This window comes from Macrosteles quadrilineatus, unplaced genomic scaffold (genome assembly GCF_028750875.1).
Source record: "Macrosteles quadrilineatus isolate MER2022 unplaced genomic scaffold, UCM_ALF_1.0 Scaffold_4__1_contigs__length_99947679, whole genome shotgun sequence".
Classification (NCBI taxonomy): Eukaryota; Metazoa; Arthropoda; class Insecta; order Hemiptera; family Cicadellidae; genus Macrosteles; species Macrosteles quadrilineatus.
The window spans coordinates 61,079,914-61,104,403 of NW_026542597.1; the positions used below are offsets into that span (position 1 = coordinate 61,079,914).

The 24,490-nt window shown below is 35.6% G+C and overlaps 2 protein-coding genes across 4 annotated transcripts in view; one reads left to right on the forward strand and one right to left on the reverse strand.

The window, feature by feature from the left end:
• The first annotated feature begins 1,074 nt into the window (after positions 1–1,074).
• Positions 1,075–24,490, forward strand: part of LOC128991434 (zinc finger protein 160-like) — a 28,890-nt gene continuing 5,474 nt past the window's right edge. Inside the window, exons 1-4 of one of the 3 annotated variants that reach the window (XR_008490646.1) lie at positions 1,075–1,320; positions 6,135–6,225; positions 7,511–7,653; positions 15,109–15,246. Coding sequence is in view for 2 of the 3 variants with exons in the window: in XM_054414303.1 (XP_054270278.1) it covers positions 15,610–16,917 (1,308 nt within the window). In the remaining variant the exon portion in view is untranslated. Of the gene's footprint in view, positions 1,321–6,134; positions 6,226–7,510; positions 7,654–15,108; positions 18,313–24,490 lie in introns of those variants that run through there. The other 2 variants (XM_054414303.1, XM_054414304.1) reach the window with 2 other exon arrangements.
• The window catches only part of LOC128991431 (transforming growth factor-beta-induced protein ig-h3-like), a 49,699-nt gene continuing 48,213 nt past the window's right edge, over positions 23,005–24,490 (reverse strand). The window contains exon 14 of the mRNA XM_054414301.1: positions 23,005–23,140. Within this exon, the coding sequence (XP_054270276.1) occupies positions 23,039–23,140 (102 nt within the window). The 3' untranslated portion in view covers positions 23,005–23,038. The remainder of the gene's footprint in view (positions 23,141–24,490) is intronic.

The following is a 24,490-nucleotide window of genomic DNA, read 5'->3' on the forward strand; positions in this document are numbered from 1 at the left end:
CATAAAACCCCATAAAAAAAACGGAAAAATAGGATTTTCCCAAAAATGGCCCGAACGATTTTGATAAAAATTTAGTATGTCATAGTCCTTTATATTCTGAACAAAATGGTACGAATCCCATTTCTGTAAAAATTACGGTTTAAAAGTTATTGTAAATTATGTCATTTTCCCATAAAACCCCCATTAAATAACAGAAAAATCGGATTTTCCCAAAAATGGCCCGAACAATTTTGATCAAAATTTAGCATGTTATATTCCTTTAAATTATGAACAAAATTGTACAAATCCCATTTCTGTAAAAATTACGGTTCAAAAGTTATTGTAAATTATGTCATTTTTCCATAAAACCCCCATTAAATAACAGAAAAATCGGATTTTCCCAAAAAAAAGCCCGAACGATTTTGATAAAAATTTAACATGTTATATTCCTTTAAGTTCTGAACAAAATTGTACAAATCCCATTTCCGTATATTTACTCTCACCGCTTACACATGATAAAGGTTGTTGACAAACTTATGGGAGAAAGTATGTGTCAGAATGCTGATACCGTTTATTTTATTTATGACAACAGCTAATTTGCAACCAAAAGGTGAGTGAGCGTAGCGAACGAACATCAACCTGGAGGCGAGTTAGAGTAGCGAACGAGCTAGCCTGAAGGCAAGTGAGCGCAGCGAACGAGCTCCAACCTAAAGGTGAGTGAGCGTAGCGAACGAACTTCAACCAGGACGTGATTGAGCCATGCGAACGAGGTTATCTTGAAAATTAATAAGTTAAACGGGGCAAAGTCCGCGGGTATAGCTAGTTTATTTTATAATTTTAAAACAATATTTTATAATTAAAAAGTTAATTTTATAACTAAATTTTTTCAAAGAGGTTCTAATAATTTTAGCTCAGTGGCGAACGCTGACACTAATGTTAGCCTTAGTCCCTCCCGTGTGCCCCACCGTCCTCACACATCTTTGTTCTTGTCGTTGTCTGTTGTCTTTTATATGGCCTCATGAATTTTATTCAAGGCCACGCCACATTTGTGCCATTTAGAAAAAAAAACATCTCAGTCAAATGATTTGTTTTTGTTTGTACCTTCTTGTACCTAACTTTGTGTGTCGTGTGTGTAAACTGAGGTTATGTCTACGTTTTTCTTTCTTATTTATTACCGTCCAGCCATAGCCAATTGGAATTGAGCCAACAGCCAGTTAGTTCCTACTTTGTCTTATCGAAAGACTGATTGTTTGTAGTCTGTTTTTTCATGGTTTGTGTGATATAAGATCAAGCTTCCATTAATTTGATCTAATTTCTCCAAAGCACACAATTTTTCAGCAGGTATGTTGGTAGCAAATGCATGCTCTTGGCCAATGTCTTTACCTAGGCCATTGAGTATAAACCTAACCTATAAACCTAAGGGTTAGGTTTATACTCAATGCCTAGGCCTAGGTAAAGTGTTTGCTAGGGCAGGGTTATTGTGATATTAAACTAAGTTAGTTTATAACAACCGAATGAGTAATATTGATTATTAAATTGTGTAATTTGATATATCGTTTGGTCAGTTAGGTTACGGTAGGTTAACCTTCTCTAGGCCTACCTAACTAACCAAACAATATTATCTAACTTAATAATCGATATATCGATATTTTCATTTGGTTGTTTGTGCAACAGATATGGAAGTGTACCCCAGCCGTTTGCTTGCAATTTTGAGCGGAGCTAGCAGATTAATTCAATGTCAATGATATATTTGTCTCACTTAAATAGAATGCCGGGTACCCAGAATGCTTATTTGCAGTTTCCAAAGTCAATTATGAGTCTGGTTGTTGTCCACGTGAATGAATTGTCTACTTGCAGGAACAAAATTCTATGTTTAATTTGGTTCTCATATTAAGTTACCTAAATAAAAGTCTAGGCTAGGCCTACTTGCAGTATCCAATGTCAATGATATATTTCGTTCACTTAAATGGAATGCCTATTGACAGTATCCAAAGTCAATGGTTCGCCTGGTTCATTTAAATGAACCAGTTAGATCCAGATTCCCCATTTACTAGATCACAACTGTTGTTCACACACAAGAATACAAATTTACAACTAGTGTAACAACAGATCCATTTATGTCTGAGATGACATCTTGGTTGCCAAGCTTAATTAGCTGTGACAAAGCTGGAGTAAGAAAAAGACAATTACCATCAATCACATAGCTTTGTAATGAAAGGAAATAGTCATTTATAATGCTGTCATCAACCCATTTGTCCTTCAATATAATGTTTAAATTAGTGATCTCCTGTTGCACTAAACTATTCTTAACTTTAAGATCTACAATAACGTTCAATTGTTTTTTTTTTGTCTGAGTCGATTGTTTTCATAGAATTTGTCACTTCCACCAATTTTACATTTATCGAGCTGTTCTCGGCCATTAAGGAAGTCATGTCATCTCTTTCTCGGAGTTTCTCCTCCAGCAGCCCGATATGTGATGTCAATGAAGCGATCTGAACAGCGGCATCGTCTTGAATTTGAAAAGAAGTGTTCATCTCGTTTTGAAGACGGTCTTTTTCCCTACATAGTTTGGAAGACATAGTTTTCACGTCAGCCATACACTCTTGTAGATCATTAGCCTTTTTTCCCTGTCATCATTTAAAAGTTCAAAGTTTTGTCAAATTTAGAAATATGTCGGGAAAGCTTAACCAGAGATCCATCCGGGTAGGTGGCTTGTATACTATTTATCTCTTTGGTCAGATCAAGAAGCGTAACGTTCTTGAAACTCTTGTATTACCGGTACGTCACCCGATTCGGTTTCATTAATAAACTCATCTCCGCTATTCATTGTCAATAAGTTGGAAGTATTAGTTTGGTCAATAATATAGCGTTTGGTTAGTTAGGTAAGGTTTAACCTAACTAACCAAACGATATATCGAATTAAACAATTGAATAAACAATATTAGGCCTAGGTACTCATTCGGTTGTTTGTGCCAACAGATATGGATGTGTACCTACGGTGTGTCATACACTAAAGGCATTCTCTGTTCTTCTGTCACTTTCTCGACTTCAGTTCTTACTGCTGCCAAACACGCCCGTTTAACCCAAATTTCGTGCGGGAAATCGTAGTACACACCGTAACCCGTATTTTTCAAGTTTTTCACCCTACTTATTATGTATTCAATATCTGAATCATAAGGCAAGTGAGCAACAATAGTGTCTTTTTCCTTTCCTAATGGATGTACCGGCCTATTGATGCAAACTTGGTTAATTCCAAAAATTTCACTACAAAAGGCGCCTACAACGTGCTTAAAATCTGATGTTCTTGGACCCCATATTAGTCCCCTGAATATAAGGTTATTCCTTCTGGCTTCCAACGGCTTTCCAAATCAAGCAACTTATCCATAATAAGCCTATTTTGGACCTCAAGTTCCCTAATCTGTTCTCTTTTGGAATAATTTTCTTCCTGCAGGACTGCTACTTGGTTAGATAGGTTAATTAAATCACTTTTTGTGGCCAAAGTAGTGAGTTTGGTGTCAAGAAGCTCAGACATAACATCTCTTAGAGCACATCTTAATTGACCTTTAGTTAGATCACCCACTTTTGCCTCGTCGTTTTCCATGTCTATGTCGGTTAATCCAATACACTTCTGAAGATTACCTGGTGAGGCAGGTGACGAACGGGATCTTCTCCGATTTGCACTTCTATTCGGAGTAAAAAAGTCACTAATTTTACTTTCAGTCATTAAAATTGGCACTGTAATAACTGGTAACTACTGTAGATTATCACAGGAACCCGCACTAAAGAACAGTTCCTAGAACGAACTAGAACGAAATTGTCCTCGGTCTCGGCAACACACAAACACGCAAACCTGTCCGTCTCCGACCATGTGCGGACTGAACCACAACTACTGATATCTTAACGACCAGTTCACTTCCCGACCCGAATTATCAGTCAATATCTTCCTTGAAGTTATAATTTTCGGTAAACACAGTACTGATAAACAACTCGGTAATAAACATTTATAGTTTACCAAATTATCGGTAGCTATCGACAAGCATGTCATACAACAACTGCACCAGTGGTGCCAACCTGGTTGATTACTATGACTGCTAAGTTTCGTGCAGATTGCTTCAGCCGTTCAGGAGGAGTATTTGTAACAAAAGCAGGAGTGTAGTATAAGAGCAACACTCGCTTCGCTTCGCTCCACTGAACAAGATGGCTAGGATACTATTCATACAACAGTCAAAAGAAGGGTAATTATCTATCGATCATGGACGAGTCTCGCTAAAATAATATTTTTGTCCCTTTAATTATGCTACCGTAAATAAAGTCCTGAATTGAAAAAAATGGTTGTCATTTTCCCCGAAAAAGCAGATAAAAGGAAAACAACATTTTTTCGAAGTAGGTCATGTGGGTTCTCAAATTAACCGGCGGAGTGAGATGAACAAGAATATGCAAGACTTTTCAAGATCTGATGGTGATTAACGGAGGTATACGGAAAAGCGTAGGAAAATCCAGTTAGCGCAAAAATGACAAAAACTACTTAAGCTAGGTTGGATTAGGTTAAAATAGATTAGGTTGGGTTAGGTTAGACAATAAATTAGATTAGCAATCAAAACCAGAATTTTGTCCCCTGTTCATATAACTAGCGTTTACACAACTGTAGATGTACAGCCAGGATTTTTACCCTCGGATTTTCCCCCCCGGAATTTTACCCCCAGGATTTTTACCCTCCGATTTTTACCCCTGGCCAGATATACAAATTATTGAGAATGATTAATTTTCTTCTTTCAGTTTTAATTTAATAGTAAACATTTTTATTATTATAGTAGTCTATGTTAATTTATTTGTAATCTCAACTAAGTAAACAGGATTTTGCTGTTTTATTTTGATATTCAGGATTTGGGTTTCTGGGGCCAACTGTTGGTATGTATGTAATAATCAAAGTAACTAATTTAAATGATAATTTGGTGAACAATTCTTAAACGATTAACCGTGGAAAAACAATTTATTTCAATTCTGTTGTACAATAACACAATATATGCCTTTTTGTTTCTTAAGGCACAAACCATAAGCTATTTATGAACTGAGGTAGGTCATCGAAATACCTGTTGTAAAATGTAGTTTTAGGCACCCGGTACAAAGAATTCGACCAATTGTTGTATTGATAAGGCCTACTGCAAGGACACCCAAATGTTTGTATATAAATATTTAACCAACAGTTAGCCCTAAAAATCGAATCCCAAAACTCGAATATCAGAATTGAAATTCAACCCTGTTTGATTAGTTAAGGTTACAAATAAATTGAAGTACAACTTATCAAATGTGTACCTACTATTAAATTAAAACTTAAAGAAGAAAATTAATCATTCTTACTTATTTCTATATCCGGCCAGGGGGTAAAAATCCAGGCCGTACATTTTGAGCTGACCTCATGAAGGGGGTAAAAGTCCGGAGGTAAAAATTCCGGCCCGTACACTCTAGGTTATTATAAATTTATGTGTTCTGATAAATTCTCATCCGTGAAAATATACGTTTAAATCCATCCAGGACGATGCCACTGTTGGGACGGTTGGGTCATTTGTAGCACTGCCTGGCCCTATTTATTGTATTGACATTGATTATTGTAATTAATAGGGCCAGACAGGGCTACAAACGAAGGTTAGTACATTAGATAGCAATATTGAGATAGAAGATGAACATTTTTCTGGTTATCCGACATTCAATAGTGAAGCAATATTTCACTTAATGGGAATGGTTAACAAGCTAATGTGTGGATTTAGGTATCTGAGGCTTGGCATGTATGTATGCAAAAATAAGGGATTTGGCCAAACTGAATGTCGTTTGTGAGGTGTCAAAGAACAAAGTGTAACTGATGTTGCACTCCAGTCATGATGGAGAAATGGTTAATTCCCCAACCTGAAGGTGACATGAAAGACTGTTGAACCAGGACGGGGCTCCACCTCGGCACTACGATGTCCCAAGTTCTTTTAATGACAGACTCGCAGATGGTTTGATTGGCCTCTGTGCTGAGAATTGCTAGGCTCTCTCCTAAGGATCTAGTATAAACTTTTGTAATATTTTTAAATAAAAGCTTTTGAAATTAAGTTTAAAAAACTAGCCTACCTGAAGGTTGCAATCTATGTATATGTAATAAAAATGGTCTTTTTCAGAATAGGCAGTCAAATTGAAGAGGAAAAGGAACTTATATTCATGTCGCAAGAAAGATAATTGACATAATCTGATATTTAAGTACATTAAACGGTAGGTAAAAAGCTTTTACTATACTAAAAGTACTACACAATGGAAGTAAGTTCACTATGTAAAACTTAAAATTCAATTTATGCATAACTTTTATATGGCTGATGCAATTTTATTTGAAAACTACATGAAATATAGTTTTTGAAACAAAGTTTTCTTAAATAGGCTAATTTAACTTGATGGAACATCAAAGTCAAGACAAAAAAGCAAATTGCCTCGAATAGGCTATGTTGTTTGATAATTAATACAAATACTATTTGAACAAGAGTTGATGAAATGTTATTGATACATATATATAATAACTGTTCAACATTTAACAAGTCCTACAAAAAAAAGACATATATTTAAATAGAAATGCAGAGCCAACCGACTAATTCTAATTAGTTACTAGCTTGTCTGTAAGAAATCAGAAATAAAAAAAAAAACTTAAAAATGTTGAATATCACTGAAATGCCTCTCATTAAGTGTCCAATATATAGAAAAATGTTTCCAACTCTATCAACAATGAAGTGTCATATATACTTATGACCTCATGAATGAGCGCACCACATCTGGAAGATCCATCCCAAATAGCTGCAATATGATGTTTCATACATTTACATTAATTCATTATTTGTCACTTCCTGGTTATTGGCGTTTATTGGTTTCCTGGCTGTGCGTTTAAATATGATTTTTAGCGAATTTCCCTATGAAGTAGCTATTACCGTAGGCCCGGGACCGATTTACTTTTTCATTTTGATGTCCCCAGAGGCCAAAAACACCATTCGTTCAAATTTTTTATATATATAGCCTATATATATATATATATATATAAATAAAGATATATATATATTATTAAGTAAATCAAAATACCACAGTACCCTAAAAACATTTTATTTTATATATATATATATATATATATATATATATATACAGACTTAATACATAGGTGTGCTATTCCCGTCATATGGTGACGTCAATCAGATTGCATACACCATTTTTACCATGTAGAAAAATGATAAAAAAATAAAAATCAAATCAAAACAAATCTAAATAATTAATACGCTACATGAATCTTTGTCGGTTGAACTCCTCCGCCATTTTTTTGTGCGGTGTCGAAGACCAAAGTGTAACTGATGTTGCATTTCCGTTCGAACCATGTTGGAGCAATGGTTGTTTCCCCAACCTGAAGGTGACATAAAAGACTGTGTTGAACCAGAAAAATGATTTTGAAATTAAATTTTAGAAAACTAGCCTACCTTAATGTTTACAATCTATGTATATATTTAATAAAAATGGTCTTTTTCAGAATAGGCAATCAATTTGTAGAGGAAAAGGAACTCATATTCACGTCGCAAGAAAGATAATTGACAATCTGCTATTTAAATACATAAATAACGGCTAAAAAGACAGAGTTTTTACTGCCTATACTAACGGTACTACACAATGAAAGTAAGTTCACTATTTAAAACTTAAAATTTAAATTATACATAATTCTAATATGGCTGATGCAATAATATTAACAAATCCAAAAAAAAAGACAAATATTTAAATAGAAATGCAAAGCCAACCGATTGATTCCAAATAGTTACTAGCTTGTCTATTAGAAATCAGAAATAAAAAAAAACTAAAAAAAATGTATAATATCAATAAAAAGCCTCTCATTAAGTGTCCAATATGTAGAAAAATGTTTTCAAGTTTATCAACAATGAAGTGTCATATATACTTACACACGGGCGAGCGTCCCTTTAGATGTTTGACTTGTGATAAAACATTTATTAAGCTACACCAAGTGAAATGTCATTTGTTGACACATTCTGGGAAGTGTCCTTATAAGTGCACTACATGTGGAAAATACTTCAAAACCAAGGCCACTATGAAGAATCATACAATTATTCATATGGGAGAGCGACCTCATAAGTGCACTATATGTGGAAAATCCTTCCAAACCAGCAGCAACATGAAGATTCATACATTAGTTCACACTGGAGAGCAACCTCACAAGTGTAATATATGTGGAAAATCCTTCAAAACCAAGGACAGTATCAAGATTCATACAATGATTCACACAGGAGAGCGACCTCATAAGTGCACTATATGTGGAAAATCTTTCCAAACCAGCAGCGATATGAAGAAACATATATTGGTTCACACAGAAGAGCGACCTTATAAGTGCATTACATGTGGAAAATCCTTCAAAACCAAGAGGGAAATGAAGGCTCATACATTGGTTCACATGGGAGAGCGACCTTATAAGTGCACTATATGTGGAAAATCCTTCAAAACCAAGGACTATATGAAGATTCATACAATAATTCACATGGGAGAGCGTCCTCATAAGTGCACTGTATGTGGAAAATCCTTCCAAACCAGCAGCAACATGAAGATTCATACATTAGTTCACACTGGAGAGCAACCTCACAAGTGTAATATATGTGGAAAATCCTTCAAAACCAAGGACAGTATCAAGATTCATACAATGATTCACTCAGGAGAGCGACCTCATAAGTGCACTATTTGTGGAAAATCCTTCAAAACCAAGTATGAAGTGAAAGTTCATACATTTGTTCACATGGGAAAGCGACCTCATAAGTGTACTACATGTGGAAAATCCTTTAAAAGCAAAATAGGCATGAAGCAACATACATTGGTTCACACCAAGTAGAGACCTTATGTGTACTATGTGGAAAATCCTTTTGATTTAGTGGCAATATGAAGAGACATTCATTAATTATTCACATTGGAGGACCTCATGAGCGCACCACATCTGAAGGATCCATCACAAATAGCTGCAATATGATGTTTCATACATTCATTCATTATTTGTTCATTCATTTCATTTGGTTAGGTGTTCTCAAATTCTACTATTAAGAAAATGAAAGAGTCAGCATTTCACGGCCACTAAAAATGTTTCTGGAGCCGCACCTGTCTCTAGACCTTTTAAAGAGCTTAAAAAAAAAATAACTTAGTATATCAAAGTGTTTTTGTACAATCATTGGTAACGAAGAAAATTAAAAAAAAAACTGTAAATTTAAAATTTCTATGTTATTGTTATGGAGAATATTGTAAAATGTTGTAGTTTGCTTGTTTATGGATATACTAGCTGTACCCGCGGGCTTTGCCCCGTTTAACTTCTTAATTTTCAAGATAAGCTCGTTCGCATGGTTCAATCACGTCCTGGTTGAAGTTCGTTCGCTACTCTCACTCACTTTTAGGTTGGAGCTCGTTCGCTGCGCTCACTTGCCTTCAGGTTAGCTCGTTCGCTACGCTAACTCGCCTCCAGGTTGAAGTTCGTTCGCTACGCTCACTCACCTTTTGGTTGCAAATTAGCTGTCATAAATTAAAAAAAATAATAGTGCTGCACCCTGTTGGTAATCCTCGTAACTTTAATGCTATTGCACATCATAGAACAGAACCAACTTGTTTAATTGAAACAGCTGTTAAGATTCATTAATTCCATTTAAATATGAGTACTCATAAGGTTAACATGGGAAACTCCAGAGCCACTGGGGCGGAGCCCGAGTGTCCGATCAGAATAAAAACTACTTAGTTTTCCTATTTAATGCCTATAGAATCAGTGTACCAAATTTCAGCCTCCTAGGTAAATGGGAAGTGGGAGAATTAGTGATGAGTGAGTGAGTGAGTCAGTCAGTCAGTCAGTCAGTCAGTCAGTCAGTGAGGGCTTTGCCTTTTATATATATAGATTTTGATCAAACTTGGCAAATTGATTTATTGTATACTATCCTTAAGTTTTACCAAAAAACAAACTTTATTAATTTCCTTGTAGCAGCAAACCCAGATACTCATTACACCTAATGTTTTTTTAAATAGATTTAATTGAAAGTCAATTGAGACAAATGGAAGTTTGCTTGGTTGGAAAGTTTACTGTGGCGGGGGTATTTTTTACACTGAACCCTGTTTATTGTATTCTTAGAGGAAGATGAAATCTTAAAAAAAAATAATTTGTTTTGGATTTCATGTAATTGGTGCTCAAAGTCAGCGTTTTGGTTCATAAATAGGAAAAAACAAAATTGTTTTTAACAAATTTTAAAAATACTACACACCCTCCTACATGTACCTTAAAAACCTCAATCAATTTATATAGCAAATATCAAAATATAATTTTTTACAAGCCCAAAGAAACCTACATTTAGATCTGATAGTTTTAACTTATCAATTAAAAATGTTTACGTATTTGTATGATTTACGTGTTATAGTTGAGTAAAGTTTCAGGGTGTCTACCAACCGGGAAAACCGGGAATTGTACTTAATTTTTTATTGGCCATGAAATGTACGGGAATTGTCCTTAAATGCCAGACTATGTCCTTAAATTTTTATTGGGCCATAATTTTATTGATCGCTAGTTGGTTAGGAGCACATAAAAGGTTTATCAGATGTTTGTTTACATTTTCATAATTTATTACTATAGTTATTATGCAATAAAAATCCCATTAGCAATTTCAAACCCATTAATATTTTATCACGACAATCAAGTGTCAAGTCAAGTACTTCCAAGAACTGTTGACTCAGTTATAGCTCATAAAAGTTGTATCACTTTTATTCCTTTACAACTTCTTTTTTTATTACTAGGGTAATTATTATGAGATCCCAAACCTATTTTATCGTGAAAATAATAGATTTATAATGGCTGTTAAATTTAACTTCTTACTTGTACTTTGGCTTGAAGATTCGATTTGCCGCGGCCATTGCCTAGTGCCATAAAACTGTTTATAGTTTCATATTAAACATGTAAATAATCTACAGTTTTATTTTGTAAGTTAACCCTTTTTTTATGGATATTTGATCTTTTAATTGACAAAACCACAAGCAATGTTGTTTGCATTAATGTTTTATCACTATGTAGGCCTGCTTGGTTTCAAGTTATGTCATTGCATTTTCTGTATCTTTGTCTTATATTGTTGGCTATTCAGGTTTCAATGTTTTTTGTTTCCCATATATTTATTTATTTTGAGTTGTATGCTTTAAGCAATCTAAATCTTATGAACTAGAATGATGTTAGTGACTTTGCTGCTATTATAACCTCATTGTTTGTTACCCAGTTTATATAGGCCCTCCTAAATAAATAGGTCTAGGCCTGGGTATTTTGATTCTTGAAAGAGCTGTAAAATATATTAAGAAAATGTAATTGAGCCTAGATAAACAATTAATGATTGCTATGTGTCTATATTAACTTTGCAAATGAAAATACAATAATCTTACTCTGTGCTTATTGCTTATTGGTAGCCGCTTACCATACCTTGATTTTGTACTAAGAACTGAGTAACAATATGCATTAAAGATTTTTTTCAAAAGTAGTCGAGAGCCTAACGTTGTGCCAGGGCGAATCATGCCAAATTAATCCGCCTGGATTGGATAAGCTATGTTATGAAGTTTACGTGACCGATGGAGATATTTGTCGCTATTGCAGGAGACAATGATTGCGTTTCTCGGTTACACTATAAAAGCTTTACCTAAAGTATAGGTAGGCCTATACTTGTTTACTTTCAATAAATTTCTATTTTGAAATTTTTAACTCTTATCTATTGTTATTTACTGTTCTCTCTGGTACAACTACAGTAAATAACAAGATTAATACAGTTTGACAAATCAGGAAAATTATTCGAAAGACCTAATGACACCGACAAAGGTTACGACAAAGTGTCCTTAAATGTACGGGAATTGTCCATGAATTTTTTATCCAGAATGTAGTAGACACCCTGAGTTTGGTTTGGCTATGTAAGTTGGAGATAACCTGGTTCATGTACCTTTAAAGCCATGTAAAACGCTCGGTAGATCAGGCACGCACACTAAGATAGTTTTACAAGCGCTCGGACTCGCACGCGCCAGTATCTCCCCCCTTCACCCCCTCGCCACGCCCAGCCGACTCCTCCGAGTTTTTATTATATTTAACCTATTTGTAAGTTTATTGAACGGAACATATCTTTACTTAGAAATCTCCTCAAAAGTGGATAGCTTCATTAAGTGCACATAAACAGCGGGAACTGAGCAAAGGACGCAAATTTACAAATGGCGGGTCACATCACTTTTGTTCGTCTCAAACTTAAGTTTAAATAAACGGATATTTCGCTTGTAACCGGAAATGTGCATTTCCGTTTGGTCATTATCTAATGCACAATTGAACAGTACAATAATCAAATCTCAAACAAATCTCTCTCTGTCCAGTAGGGTTTCAGCTCTCTGGATTGGAACATCACAAAGAACAGAACAGAAAAGAGAGGTTAAGGTACTGTAAACAACTTGACAGTTTAATTTACTGACAACAGTGACAACCTGCGTCTTTTGAGGCCGTAGTAGCCTACAGCACTTTAACACTCTCGCAGAATTAAATTGTACTAGTGCCAATCTTTGACGAGTATAGTATAGATAGTTGAGTTCACGCGCTCGAGGATCGATGAACGATGACATGCTAATTGTACAGTTAACCAAATAGGTTAATACGTTGGTTTCCTTTAGTTTTCCTTAAAATTACTAACAAGTATTCTTCCACGAACTAAACATTAGTGTGGAAAGGCGAAATTTCATATTCCATATATAATATTTCAAACGCCTGACCTCCAAAGCGGGACATTTCTAGGCGTCCCCTGGCCGATTGTAGCGGGTCGTATGGCCACGTTAACTATGGATGTTAAGATTATGATACATTTGTCTTATAGAGGTCACGTTTGTCTTGTAGAGGTTTTGTGCTAAGAATATTCGTTGTATAGAGGTTAATCAGTCCTAGCCCATGTCACAAACAAATTCGTCTTATGGAGGGTTTTAACTTAATTACTACGTTGTATAGAGGTGTTTTTAGCATTAACCTATATGAAAGTGTCAAGGGGATAAAAAAAAATCGTCTTATCGAGGAATTCGTTTTATTGAGGTTCGTACAAACAAGGTTCAACTGTACTAAAAAACCTAACACTTTTTGAAATGAACAATGATTTTATTGATGTAGAAATTAACAAATGATATTAGTGGACAATATAATTGAACTATGGTGAAATAAATTGCTAGAACTAAACTAATGCGGTTGTAACTAAATGTGAATTAAGACCAAAAGTGAGGTACGTGGAGGGAACTGCCTCTTACGTCCTATACAAAGCTATGTGAAGTTAACAATGTGATTATATATATAGATAGACTAGCAGAGTACCCGTTCTTCGTACGGGGGTGGCGTATAAGTATAAAATGCTAAGTGCTTATTGCAGTTATACTCTAGCTTTGCGTTTGCAATGGGGGAGGATAAGGCTTGTGAGAATTTGATTCTTTATATTTACAGTATGCTATAGTATTACATACTGTATATATTACTGTATAGTATATTCAATATAGTATTACTAATCTACCATAGCCTTTCTGTTCTATCACTGCACATAAACAATATAAAAAAGTAAATCATTCACACAATATCACAAATTATGTATTAAATTAAAAACATAAACATTACTTTAAACAATCCTACCTTGATAGGAGACTGATTGGGTTAGACACCAGCTACCTACGCACACCCCCGTGAACACAATGGGGACAATAAATGTGGTAAGGTAATAATAATGAATCTTATCACTTTGAGATCGATAGTTGGTGTGGTGTGTGCACTCAATGCTGCCTCCCACTTCCTAGAACATTCATTTGCTCTCGGCTCCTGTTGTATTAAACCATTGACTAAACATAACTTGTACAGTACATGCCGAGAAGGTTAGGTTTCAGCAGTCTGAACCCACTGTTCTAAAATATAATATTACTAGCTGTTTTGCCACCTCTTGGTTCGGGTAATGTTTTGTAAAATAAATTTTAGAAATACAGCTGTAAAAACTCAGACGACGGAAATTAACTGCCAATTAAATGGTGTACAAGTCTAATCACTTTGAAATACAGCAATGGAACCATATACAGAGTTATAAGAAGGATGGAGGACAAAGTCAAGGATTATACATAATTTATTTTCTCCAATTACTATCCACTAGTCATTGCGGGTAAATGTGGTTGTTCCAATCGCCGGTCCATCATCCTGTCATTGTGTCTCTTATTTTGTCATCTCTTACATTGTCAAATGTAGTTTTGTAGTTTTATTTGTAACAGTTTTCGTGCTTCTGTTAAAATTAAACTTATGCTAACATAATTTTTCACAATATACAAATTAATTCATATAGATATGAAGTATTCTTGTTAATTGTTGTTAATATTAGCCGTCAGTCATGGTAAAAAATACAAGGTGTCTGTCAGTTGGTTAAACTAAATTTCAGTGACTTGAAAATGAGATGGTCAGGCATGCAATAAGCCTATTTTTAAATGGAATATTATTTATTTACTCAGTCAAAGTAAAGGCCACAAGGCCCGTTTTTATTTTGTGCCGTATTGTAACAATATTGTTTTTGTTTAAAATGGCTGACATCTAAGACAAGTTGTAGCTCTTGGTCTCAGTGCAAATAGGGACATTGGGACTATTTTTATTTTTATACCATTTGTATCGGTCTCGGTATCGAATCAAGCGATACCTGATCGGTATCTAAAGAAAATACCCAGTTTCGGTATTCCATGATATATACCATGACTGAATGTCTTTTGTGCGGTGTCAAAGACCAAAGTGTAACTGATGTTGCATTTCCGGTCATGTTGGATCTGTGGTTTTTTCCCCAACCTGAAGGTGACATGAAAGACTGTGTTGAACCAGGAAAATGATTTTGAAATTAAATTTAAAAAACTAGTCCACCTAAATGTTTTAATCTATGTATATATTTAATAAAAATGAACTTCAACCTGGAGGCGAGTTAGCGTAGCGAACGAGCTCCAACCAGGACGTGATTGAGCCATGCGAACGAGATAATCTTGAAAATTAAGAAGTTAAACGGGGCAAAGCCCGCGGGTTACAGCTAGTATTTAATAAAAATGGTCTTTTTTCAGAATAGGCAGTCGATTTGAAGAGGAAAAGGAACTTTTATTCATGTTGCAAGAAAGATAATTGACATAATCTGCTATTTAAATACATTAAACGGCAGCTAAAAAAAGTTGTTACTACAATAAAAGTACTACACAATGAAAGTAAGTTCACTATGTAAAACTTAAAATTCAATTTATACATAACTTTTACATGGCTGATGCAATATTATTAAAAAACTACATGAAATATAGAAGCAAAGTTTTCTTAAATAAGCTAATTTAACTTGATGGTACATCAAAGTCAAGACAAAAAAGCAAATTGCCTCAAGTAGGCTATGTTGTTTGATAATTATAATACAAATAATATTTGAGCAAGGGTTGATGAAATGTTATTGATACATATATATAATAACTGTTCAACATTTAACAAATCCTACAAAACAAGGCATATATTTAGATAAAAATGCAAAGCCAATCGACAAACTCCAATCAGTTACTAGCTTGTCAGAAATCAGAATAAAAAAAATGTTTAATATCACTAAAAATCTTACAAATAAGTGTCCAATATGTAGAAAAATGTTTTCAACTATATCATCAATGAAGTGTCATATATACTTACACACGGGCGAGCGTCCCTTTAGATGTTTGACTTGTGATAAAACATTTATTCAGCTACATCAAGTGAAGTGTCATTTGTTGACACATTCTGGGAAGTGTCCTTATAAGTGCACAATATGTGGAAAATCTTTCCAAACTAACAGCTATATGAAGACTCATCATACAACAGTTCACATTGGAAAGCGACCTCATAAGTGCACTTTATGTGGAAAATCTTTCCAAACCAGGAGCCACATGAAGAATCATACATTGGTTCACATGGGAGAGCGACCTCATAAGTGTACTATATGTGGAAAATCCTTTAAAAGCAAAATATATATGAAGCGACATACATTGGTTCACACTAAAGAAAGACCTTATAAGTGCACTATATGTGGAAAATCCTTCAAAACCAAGAATGAAATGAAGCTTCATACATTGGTTCACATGGGAGAGCGACCTCATAAGTGTACTATATGTGGAAAATCCTTCAAAACCAGCTGCAGTATGAAGAATCATCATACAATGGTTCACATGGGAGAGCGACCTTATAAGTGTAATGTATGTGGAAAATCTTTCCAAACCAACGGCTATTTGAAGATTCATCGTACAACGGTTCACATGGGAGAGCGACCTCATAAGTGCACTATATGTGGAAAATCCTTCAAAACCAGCAGCATTATGAAGAATCATATATTGGTTCACACGGGAGAGCGACCTCATAAGTGCACTATATGTGGAAAATCTTTCCAAACCAGCAGCCACATGAAGAATCATACATTAGTTCACATGGGAGAGCAACCTCATAAGTGTACTATATGTGGAAAATCCTTTAAATGCAAAATATATATGAAGCGACATACATTGGTTCACACTAAAGAAAGACCTTATAAGTGCACAATATGTGGAAAATCCTTCAAAACCAAGGATAAAATGAAGCTTCATACATTGGTTCACATGGGAGTGCGACCTTATAAGTGTAATGTATGTGGAAAATCCTTCCAAACCAACAGTATTTTAAAGACTCATCATACAATGGTTCACATGGGAGAGCGACCTTATAAGTGTAATGTATGTGGAAAATCCTTCAAAACCAGCAGCAGTATGAAGAACCATCATACAATGGTTCACATGGGAGAGCGACCTTATAAGTGTAATATATGTGGAAAATCTTTCCAAACCAACAGCTATATGAAGATTCATACATTGGTTCACACAGGAGAGCAATGTACGTGATTGGTGGTTCTGAACCTGGAACCCTGACTGACAAATTGAGAAAAAATCTTATTCCTCTATAGAGCTATGCTCTAGAGCCAGCAACCTAATTCCTGCTAAACTCTAACTAAAATCTAACTAATCTAAAACTAAGGATTCATCTTGATGCCATCTTCCCTTAACCACACCCTAAATCAAATATCCAGCCTGTTTTAGGCCTGTGAGAAGGCGATCAAAGTGAGTACCTATGAGGAGATAGAAAAGATAAAATAACAGTTCTTCAGCTGTACCTAATTTCTGGTTTTATTAAGATTTTGAATAATTTAAATTTTATATAACTTGCTTTGAAAACTTAAACATGGTAGATACAAATTTAAATAATTACAAAACAAACCTATCTGTTTTTATGACACTGAAATTTACATTACAGTACTTGTAATTTTATATATACAACTAGCTGTACCCGCAGGCTTTGCCCCGCTTAACTTCATAAGTATAAATAATATAATGTACAGAACTACCTTAGCTTGTTAAATAATCATAGTTTTATATTTGTTGTACAAAATCCAACTAAAATTACCAACACTTCTAAAACGCTTGTTGATCATACTTTTATCACACATGCCAATTTAAATATATTCAATAATTAACTGATCACTGTTTATTAGGTTTAAAGATGTACTATTCAAATAAGAGCATTATATCAAAAGAGCAAGATAGTTCATCCTATTTTCAAAACACTGTGAACTATGATTTAGTGAATAGGAAGTGAAAACTGGGAAGAATGTTTCATTACAAATGACGTAAATTATAGTTACAACATATTTAATGGAAAACTAGTGTCTATTGCAAGTAATTCTATGTTAAGCTTCTATTTGAATGGTAAACTTTGGTCAACGGGAAATAAGTTCTGTTCTCTTTGTAATATGGGCGAAATTGAAACCACATTATATTTCATCGCTATATGTCCAATTTTAAGTAATCTTAGATTAACATTTTTACACAAAAGGGTCCTTTCTGAAGGGGATTATATTATTTTTTTAAATGGCAGGGATTGGCGAGTGTTAGTAAATTATTTAAAAAAACGCCTGGCAATACAGGTGGATTTTAATACAAGAATTTAACAATTGATAAAAATATCATACAAATTTAATCATCCAAACATCTCAACACAAAAAAAAACGATAAAACTATAGGAATTTAGAGAAACTGGTTAGATTGTATTTATATTTCTTAACTTAACTTTTTTATTTTAAAGGAATCCAATAACTGTTTTGTTAGATTTAGTTTTAGACGTGCCAACCCGGCAGACGACCTAGAGGTTATTGCTGTAGTGCGTAGGCACGTCCCCTGCGTGGGACAAATTAACTTGTATTGTGCACTGGGTATTTTGAAAATAAAACGCTTTTTCTTCTTCTTCTTCTTCTTCTTCTATTTTCAAAACACTGTGAACTATGATTTGGTGAAAAGAAAATTAGAAAGTGAAATATGGGAAGAATGTTTCATTACAAATGACGTAAATTATAGTTACAACATATTTAATGGAAAACTAGTGTCTATCGCAAGTAATTCTATGTTAAGCCGTAAACAAAACAGACTACATAAGGCAAAATCTTTCAGACGCTGGATAAATTCAAACCTGATTAAAAGATTAGATAAGTGTAAACAATTGTATGCTATACATAAAAAAGAACTTATGACTTAACTTTCAATAATTATTTCAATCGTTTCTGTGAGAAATTACAAACAGATATAGATACAACAAAAAATAATTACCTAACAAATAAAATTAATAACTGTAATGGTGATTCTGCTCAATACTGGAAGGTAATCAATAATACAATAGGCTGGAAAACGGCACTGTTTTAAGTGATCCAAAAAATGTGGCTGAAGAGATAAATAGCATAGATAAATCATACTTCCTTGCTTAGGCCTCTTTTATGCACAGCCTTTTCCGTCGGTCGGAATCTATCAGAATCTATCGGACTTTCCGTCGATGAGTGTTTTAACATGGTGTCAAATGGGACCCTTTTATGCACAACGGAATCTCCGTCGCGTTTCAGCGTTCCGTCGGCGCCGAGTTTCGGCGTTTCGTCGGAGCGTGTTTTTACATAGGTTCAAATGGAACCCTTTTATGCAACTGCGTTTTCCGTCGGGCGGAACGTAGTGCTGCCTGCCTACCCCACGCTCTGAATTTTGAATTTGAATTGAATTGAAAAATTCTTTATTGTTCTTTTCAAATACAACAGGTACAATACAATACATATTTATACACTAAGATTGTACATAAGTATTACATTAATATTACATGTTATTGTATTTATTCAAATATAAATTAAAAACAATATACTCTTCACAACATAACTAATTATTTTATTAAATAACGAACAATAAAGCCCTGAGGTTACAGAAGCTGTGCGGGAAACAAACATTTTTGGTAGTTGGAGCAACTCGTGGTTGGAAAGTCCAGCCCGTCTCCATTACCTCTGTCATCCACAGTATTGAAATCGCCTCATTATAAATAGATTATCATTATTCATTGTAATTGATTGAAGAGTACAAATAAAGAGATGTAATTGGGGAAAAATTACTCCGTTAGAATTACATTTCTGTTTAAATCCACGGAATAATACAAACTTACTGTTTTGTAGGAATAATACTACTTTATTCCCCAGACTGACATGGGAATTTTTGTATCAAAGGTATACCCGGGATTGATATGGGAATTGTTGTACAAATGGCAATCACACCATCTCATTGGCAACCCTGCAGTACTGCCAACACTGTCATTGCTTTCAACCCTAAGACTTTCATTCACCGGGTGTACACTGTACAACCCACCTCCATCGCCGCCGTCTTTTTTTCTTTACGCCACAAATGGGTATAAACCAATAAACATGGATCCATCTTGGATTAATGACTATGGAAAAATGAACATAGTTGGCAGCAATGACTACCCCCACTGCGGGCATCATAAAAAACTAGCATATTCCGCTCGGCGGAAAAACTGCATAAAAGCATAAAAGGGACAACGATTCCCCCTGACGATTTCGCCCGACCAAAAACGTCGTGCATAAAAGAGGCCTTAAGCTTGGTTTTCCTAGGCGCGGAAGCGGAGAGCAGAGAGAGGAATGCAGAGAGCGGAATAGAGATTAACATAGCATTCCACTCAGCTTCTAGGAAAACAGTAACATTAAATTACCTAGGACAAGTATTGTTAATTGCTTAAAAAACAAATAGACTGTTACAAAGATATAAGCATTTTAATAACATTAAAACCCTGACGCAAATATGCGACGGCAGTCTATTTTAATGTGACTAGCCGTCGCATGCAACGGCAGTCTATGGGTGGAAATCGGCCGTCGCAGGTCCATGTGAATGAAAAATTCCGTACCATTGCAGTAGCGAACGTGTTAAAAGACCAATGATCAGGAACACTTGGGTTCGGTTTCGACCTTCAAAAAGCTTACCATATGACTTAGGCGTAATCAGGATCAAACTGGAAACCTGCTGATTATAGGCCTACTGCACTATATCGACTCAGGTACAAAGTATGAATAGACTAGGTGGCGTGCGCAGAGGCATCCACAAAATTGAGCGGAGTCATCAAGGGTTTATATTATATTGTTTTGGTCATACTGCAGTAATACCAGTCGTTTTTAATGCATGCGTTGCGGGTCTAAAGTAGCATTTTTACTCTTTAGGAAGTAAAAATAGTTTTTATCCTCTATGGAGTAAAAATCAGCTGTTGTCAACTCAGTTGTAAATTTCTATTATAAACGATTGCATGTATCGAAATATGTATCGATTCGTGCTTCGTAATTATTTTAACCTACAGTCTACAGTCTCTTCCCATAGCGTTTTAGCATTGCAGATACATTAATCCATTCCCGCACTCAACACGCTCACCTTTACTACTTCCTTCACCACCCCCTACGTCGTGGAGCTATTTCCCTCTCTTCCCATAGCATTTTAGGATTGCAGATACATTAATGTAATTGCCAAAGACAGTTCCCACACTCTGCACTGCAAGCCTTCCTTCACCATTTCCTACGACATAGACTTGTTTCCTTCCCTTCTCATAGCATTTTTGGATTAAAGATACATCAATCTAACTGCCACAGATAGTTTTCACACTATGCTTATACTTTACTACTTACTAAGCCATTTCCTACATCGTGGACCGGTTTTCATCACTTTCCATAGCAGTTTATGATTGCAGATACCTTAATCTAATCGTCATAAACAGTTCCCACACTCCGGACAGCTTGCCTTGACAACTTCCTTCACCACTTCCTACGTCGTGGACCTGTTTTCCTCCCTTCCCACAGCATTTTATGATTGCAGATACCTTAATCTAATCGTCATAAACAGTTCCCACACTCCAGACTGCTCGCCTTTACTACTTCCTTCACCACTTCCTACGTCACGGACCTGTTTCCCTCCCTTCCCATAGCATCATAGGATTGCTAATACCTTAATCTAATGGTCATAAACAGTTCCCACACTCCGGAATGCTCGCATTTACTACTTCCTTCACCACTTCCTACGTCACGGACCTATTTACCTCCCTTTCCATAGCATTTTATGATTGCAGATACCTTAATATAATCGTCATAAACAGTTCCCACACTCCGGACAGCTCGCCTTGACTACTTCCTTCACCACTTCCTATGTCACGGACCTGTTTCCCTCCCTTCCCATAGCATCATAGGATTGCAAATACCTTAATATAATGGTCATAAGCAGTTCCCACACTCCGGACAGCTCGCCTTGACTACTTCCTTCATCACTTCCTACGTCGCGGACCCGTTTCCTCCCTTCCCTTATAATTTTTGGAATGCAGATACCTAAATCTAATCGTCATACTCCAGACTGCTCACCTTTAGTACTTCCTTCACTACTTCCTACGTCACGAACCCGTTTTCCTCCCTTCCCATAGAATTTTAGGAATGCAGATACCTAAATCTAATCGTCATAAACAGTTTCTACACTCTAGACTGCTCACCTTTAGTACTTCCTTTAGCACTTTCTACGTCACGGACCTCAAGCTAGTGTCATCATTTTATTATATTTATGATTCATACCGTTTCTGTTCTTATATCTGTGGAATAATGCTATCAGCTATTTCTTTTACATTCAAAAGTCAACAGCTGATCATATGTCTTTGTTTATGTGTCAAATACTGCTTCCATAAGGATTACATTGAAACTTTGAGACCCAGTGGGGCGGATTCCTGATAGACTTTTTTAACGCCATATAGATGTTGGCACTCACCGATATGGTCTTTATCACCATCCAAAATTTGAAAACGATTGATTCAGCCGTCTAGGAGGAGTTTGCGTATTACGAAATGCATAAAAGTCTACGTATGAGAGCTTCGCTCAATAAACTGAAAATATAACCTACAACGAGAGTTATAAAGCCTCCCTTACATCCACTTAAATTTTATTTTGTATGCCTATGCCCAACCTTCACATCCTAGGACGACAGTTCTAGCCCGGAACTGTTTTGTAAATTACTTCAGGATACTCCCAGAGGGTTGCGGCATTATCACATAGTAGATAAAATCCATTGGCAATTGGCAGGATTTGAACTCGGGCAACGAAGCCCCAAGATCTACCACTAGACCAGCTCGCTCCTCGCCTCTTCTCTCCATCCACTACATCCAAACTTTATTCCCAATCTTATGTAGTTTATATTATATTCATTCAGGTAATTCATGATTTACATTTTAAAATGACTGGATGAAAAACATATTTGTATTACTTAAAAAAGTATGTTTTCATTTACTGACCGGCAGGGCCGCGTTAAGGGTCAGTGGAGCCCTGGGCAAACCCAAAGCAGTACCCCCCTTTTTTCCTAGTGCGGGCAGGCGATGGTTGAGGGGCACCCTGTGAGCGCCCCCGAACCTCCGGCGCCCCTGGGCATATGCCCAGTCTGCCCGTTTATAAAAGTGGGCCTGCTGACCGGTGTAAGAATTAGGATTGCAGCAACAACTTTAGTACAAGATGTACAATTATAATTTAATTTTAACAAAACTAGTCTAACTTTTCAACTGAAGTCTTAAATAATAAACTAGCCATATTCTCTAAAATATGTAACACACTTAAGAGCCTTCACTAATGCACATTGTATTTTCTCAAACATCGTTGTTGTCTTCTGGTAGTAATACTTTGTCAATTTTGTGAACAACTCCATTTGATGTCAAAATGTCACATTCTGATGCTGTTGCGCCATTCACCTGAAACAAATCGTTTTCATAAATTATTGCCAATATCTTACTTGGGTTTAGAAAATGTGAAAGTATAGTTAAGTTAGAATGTTATCAATCTTTAGTTTTATTTGAATGTTGTTTTCTTTTCTTTTTGCGCTAACTGCTTTGTCTGTTCAATTTCACTGTTAGACATTTTAAGATTGTTGCAGTTGAGTAGCAGAGGAATCCACTTCGGAGTAAGAGCGAAACGTCTGGTAGTTAACTTGATGTGACAATATTAACAGAAACTTGACTGCTTTCTATGACTATTGCTTAAGGTGTTATGTCTATTGTGATGTAGAATTTTGTTTTTATGACTATATAAACTATTGAATTGATCGCTATGATTCAAGTCGATTGCTTCTAATTTTTGACATCTAGATTTTTTGGAATGTGATGAAATCTGAGAATGTTGGTACATCTGACCATACAATGTGGCTCTCCCGAAGTCTAAGCGTAGGGTGGGCAAGCTTCTTGGTCATTGTAAATATCAACAAAGTATCCTAACTTTGCACTGGTTGACCTAGTTTTTCTAGAGCACGTAAATGCTTGTTTACAGAATATATTAATGATCTTACTCTAATCCAGACTACCTTTCAATTTTGTTGATATTGTATAGAGAAGCTATGTGATTGTTGATGAGGATTCTTTTGTTTTCAAATCGTTACTATCAGGACACTGATAGCTGGACCGTGAAGTGATGTTTTGAGGTAATGAAACTTTTGTGTATCTGTTAGTGAGGTGTTGTCACGGACGAGAGAATTAAATATTTCTTGAAACGATGTCCACTCCTTGTATTTCCCACCACATGTGGGGAGTGTTATAGTAGTAGTAGGCACTTTGACATTGATGAGTTATTAGAAACTACAGAACTAGATGGGGTTGAAATTGGTTGGTTGTCGGTGAGGAGAGCTTCTGCTTGGGCAATCAATTCAGAATAAATGTTTTCAAACGATTCTCTTTCAGCTTCGTGATCTGATTCAGTATCAAGAAGCTCTATGTCTCCTCGTATCTGTTCAAATTCTTGTAAAAGAGGCTGAAATAGGGCTAGTCTTATTTTTAATTGGGACACGTCATTATCTTCTATTGCATCTTCATACTTTTTAAATCTCTAGTAAGTTTGGCTTTGGTCTGTCCTCGCTTTTGGCATAATGTTTTTAACTGATGTTCTGTCATATTTTGTGTGTGCAAAGAGGCTTGTAAAAGGATGAATGTTGTTTGAAACTGAACGTGATGAGGTTGGGAGTGACTTACGGTGCTGCAGCTGTGTAAATCCAATCAATGGACACTGAGTCACTTGAAGACTTGAGTTCACTGAAATCGCGACAGAGACGGTTC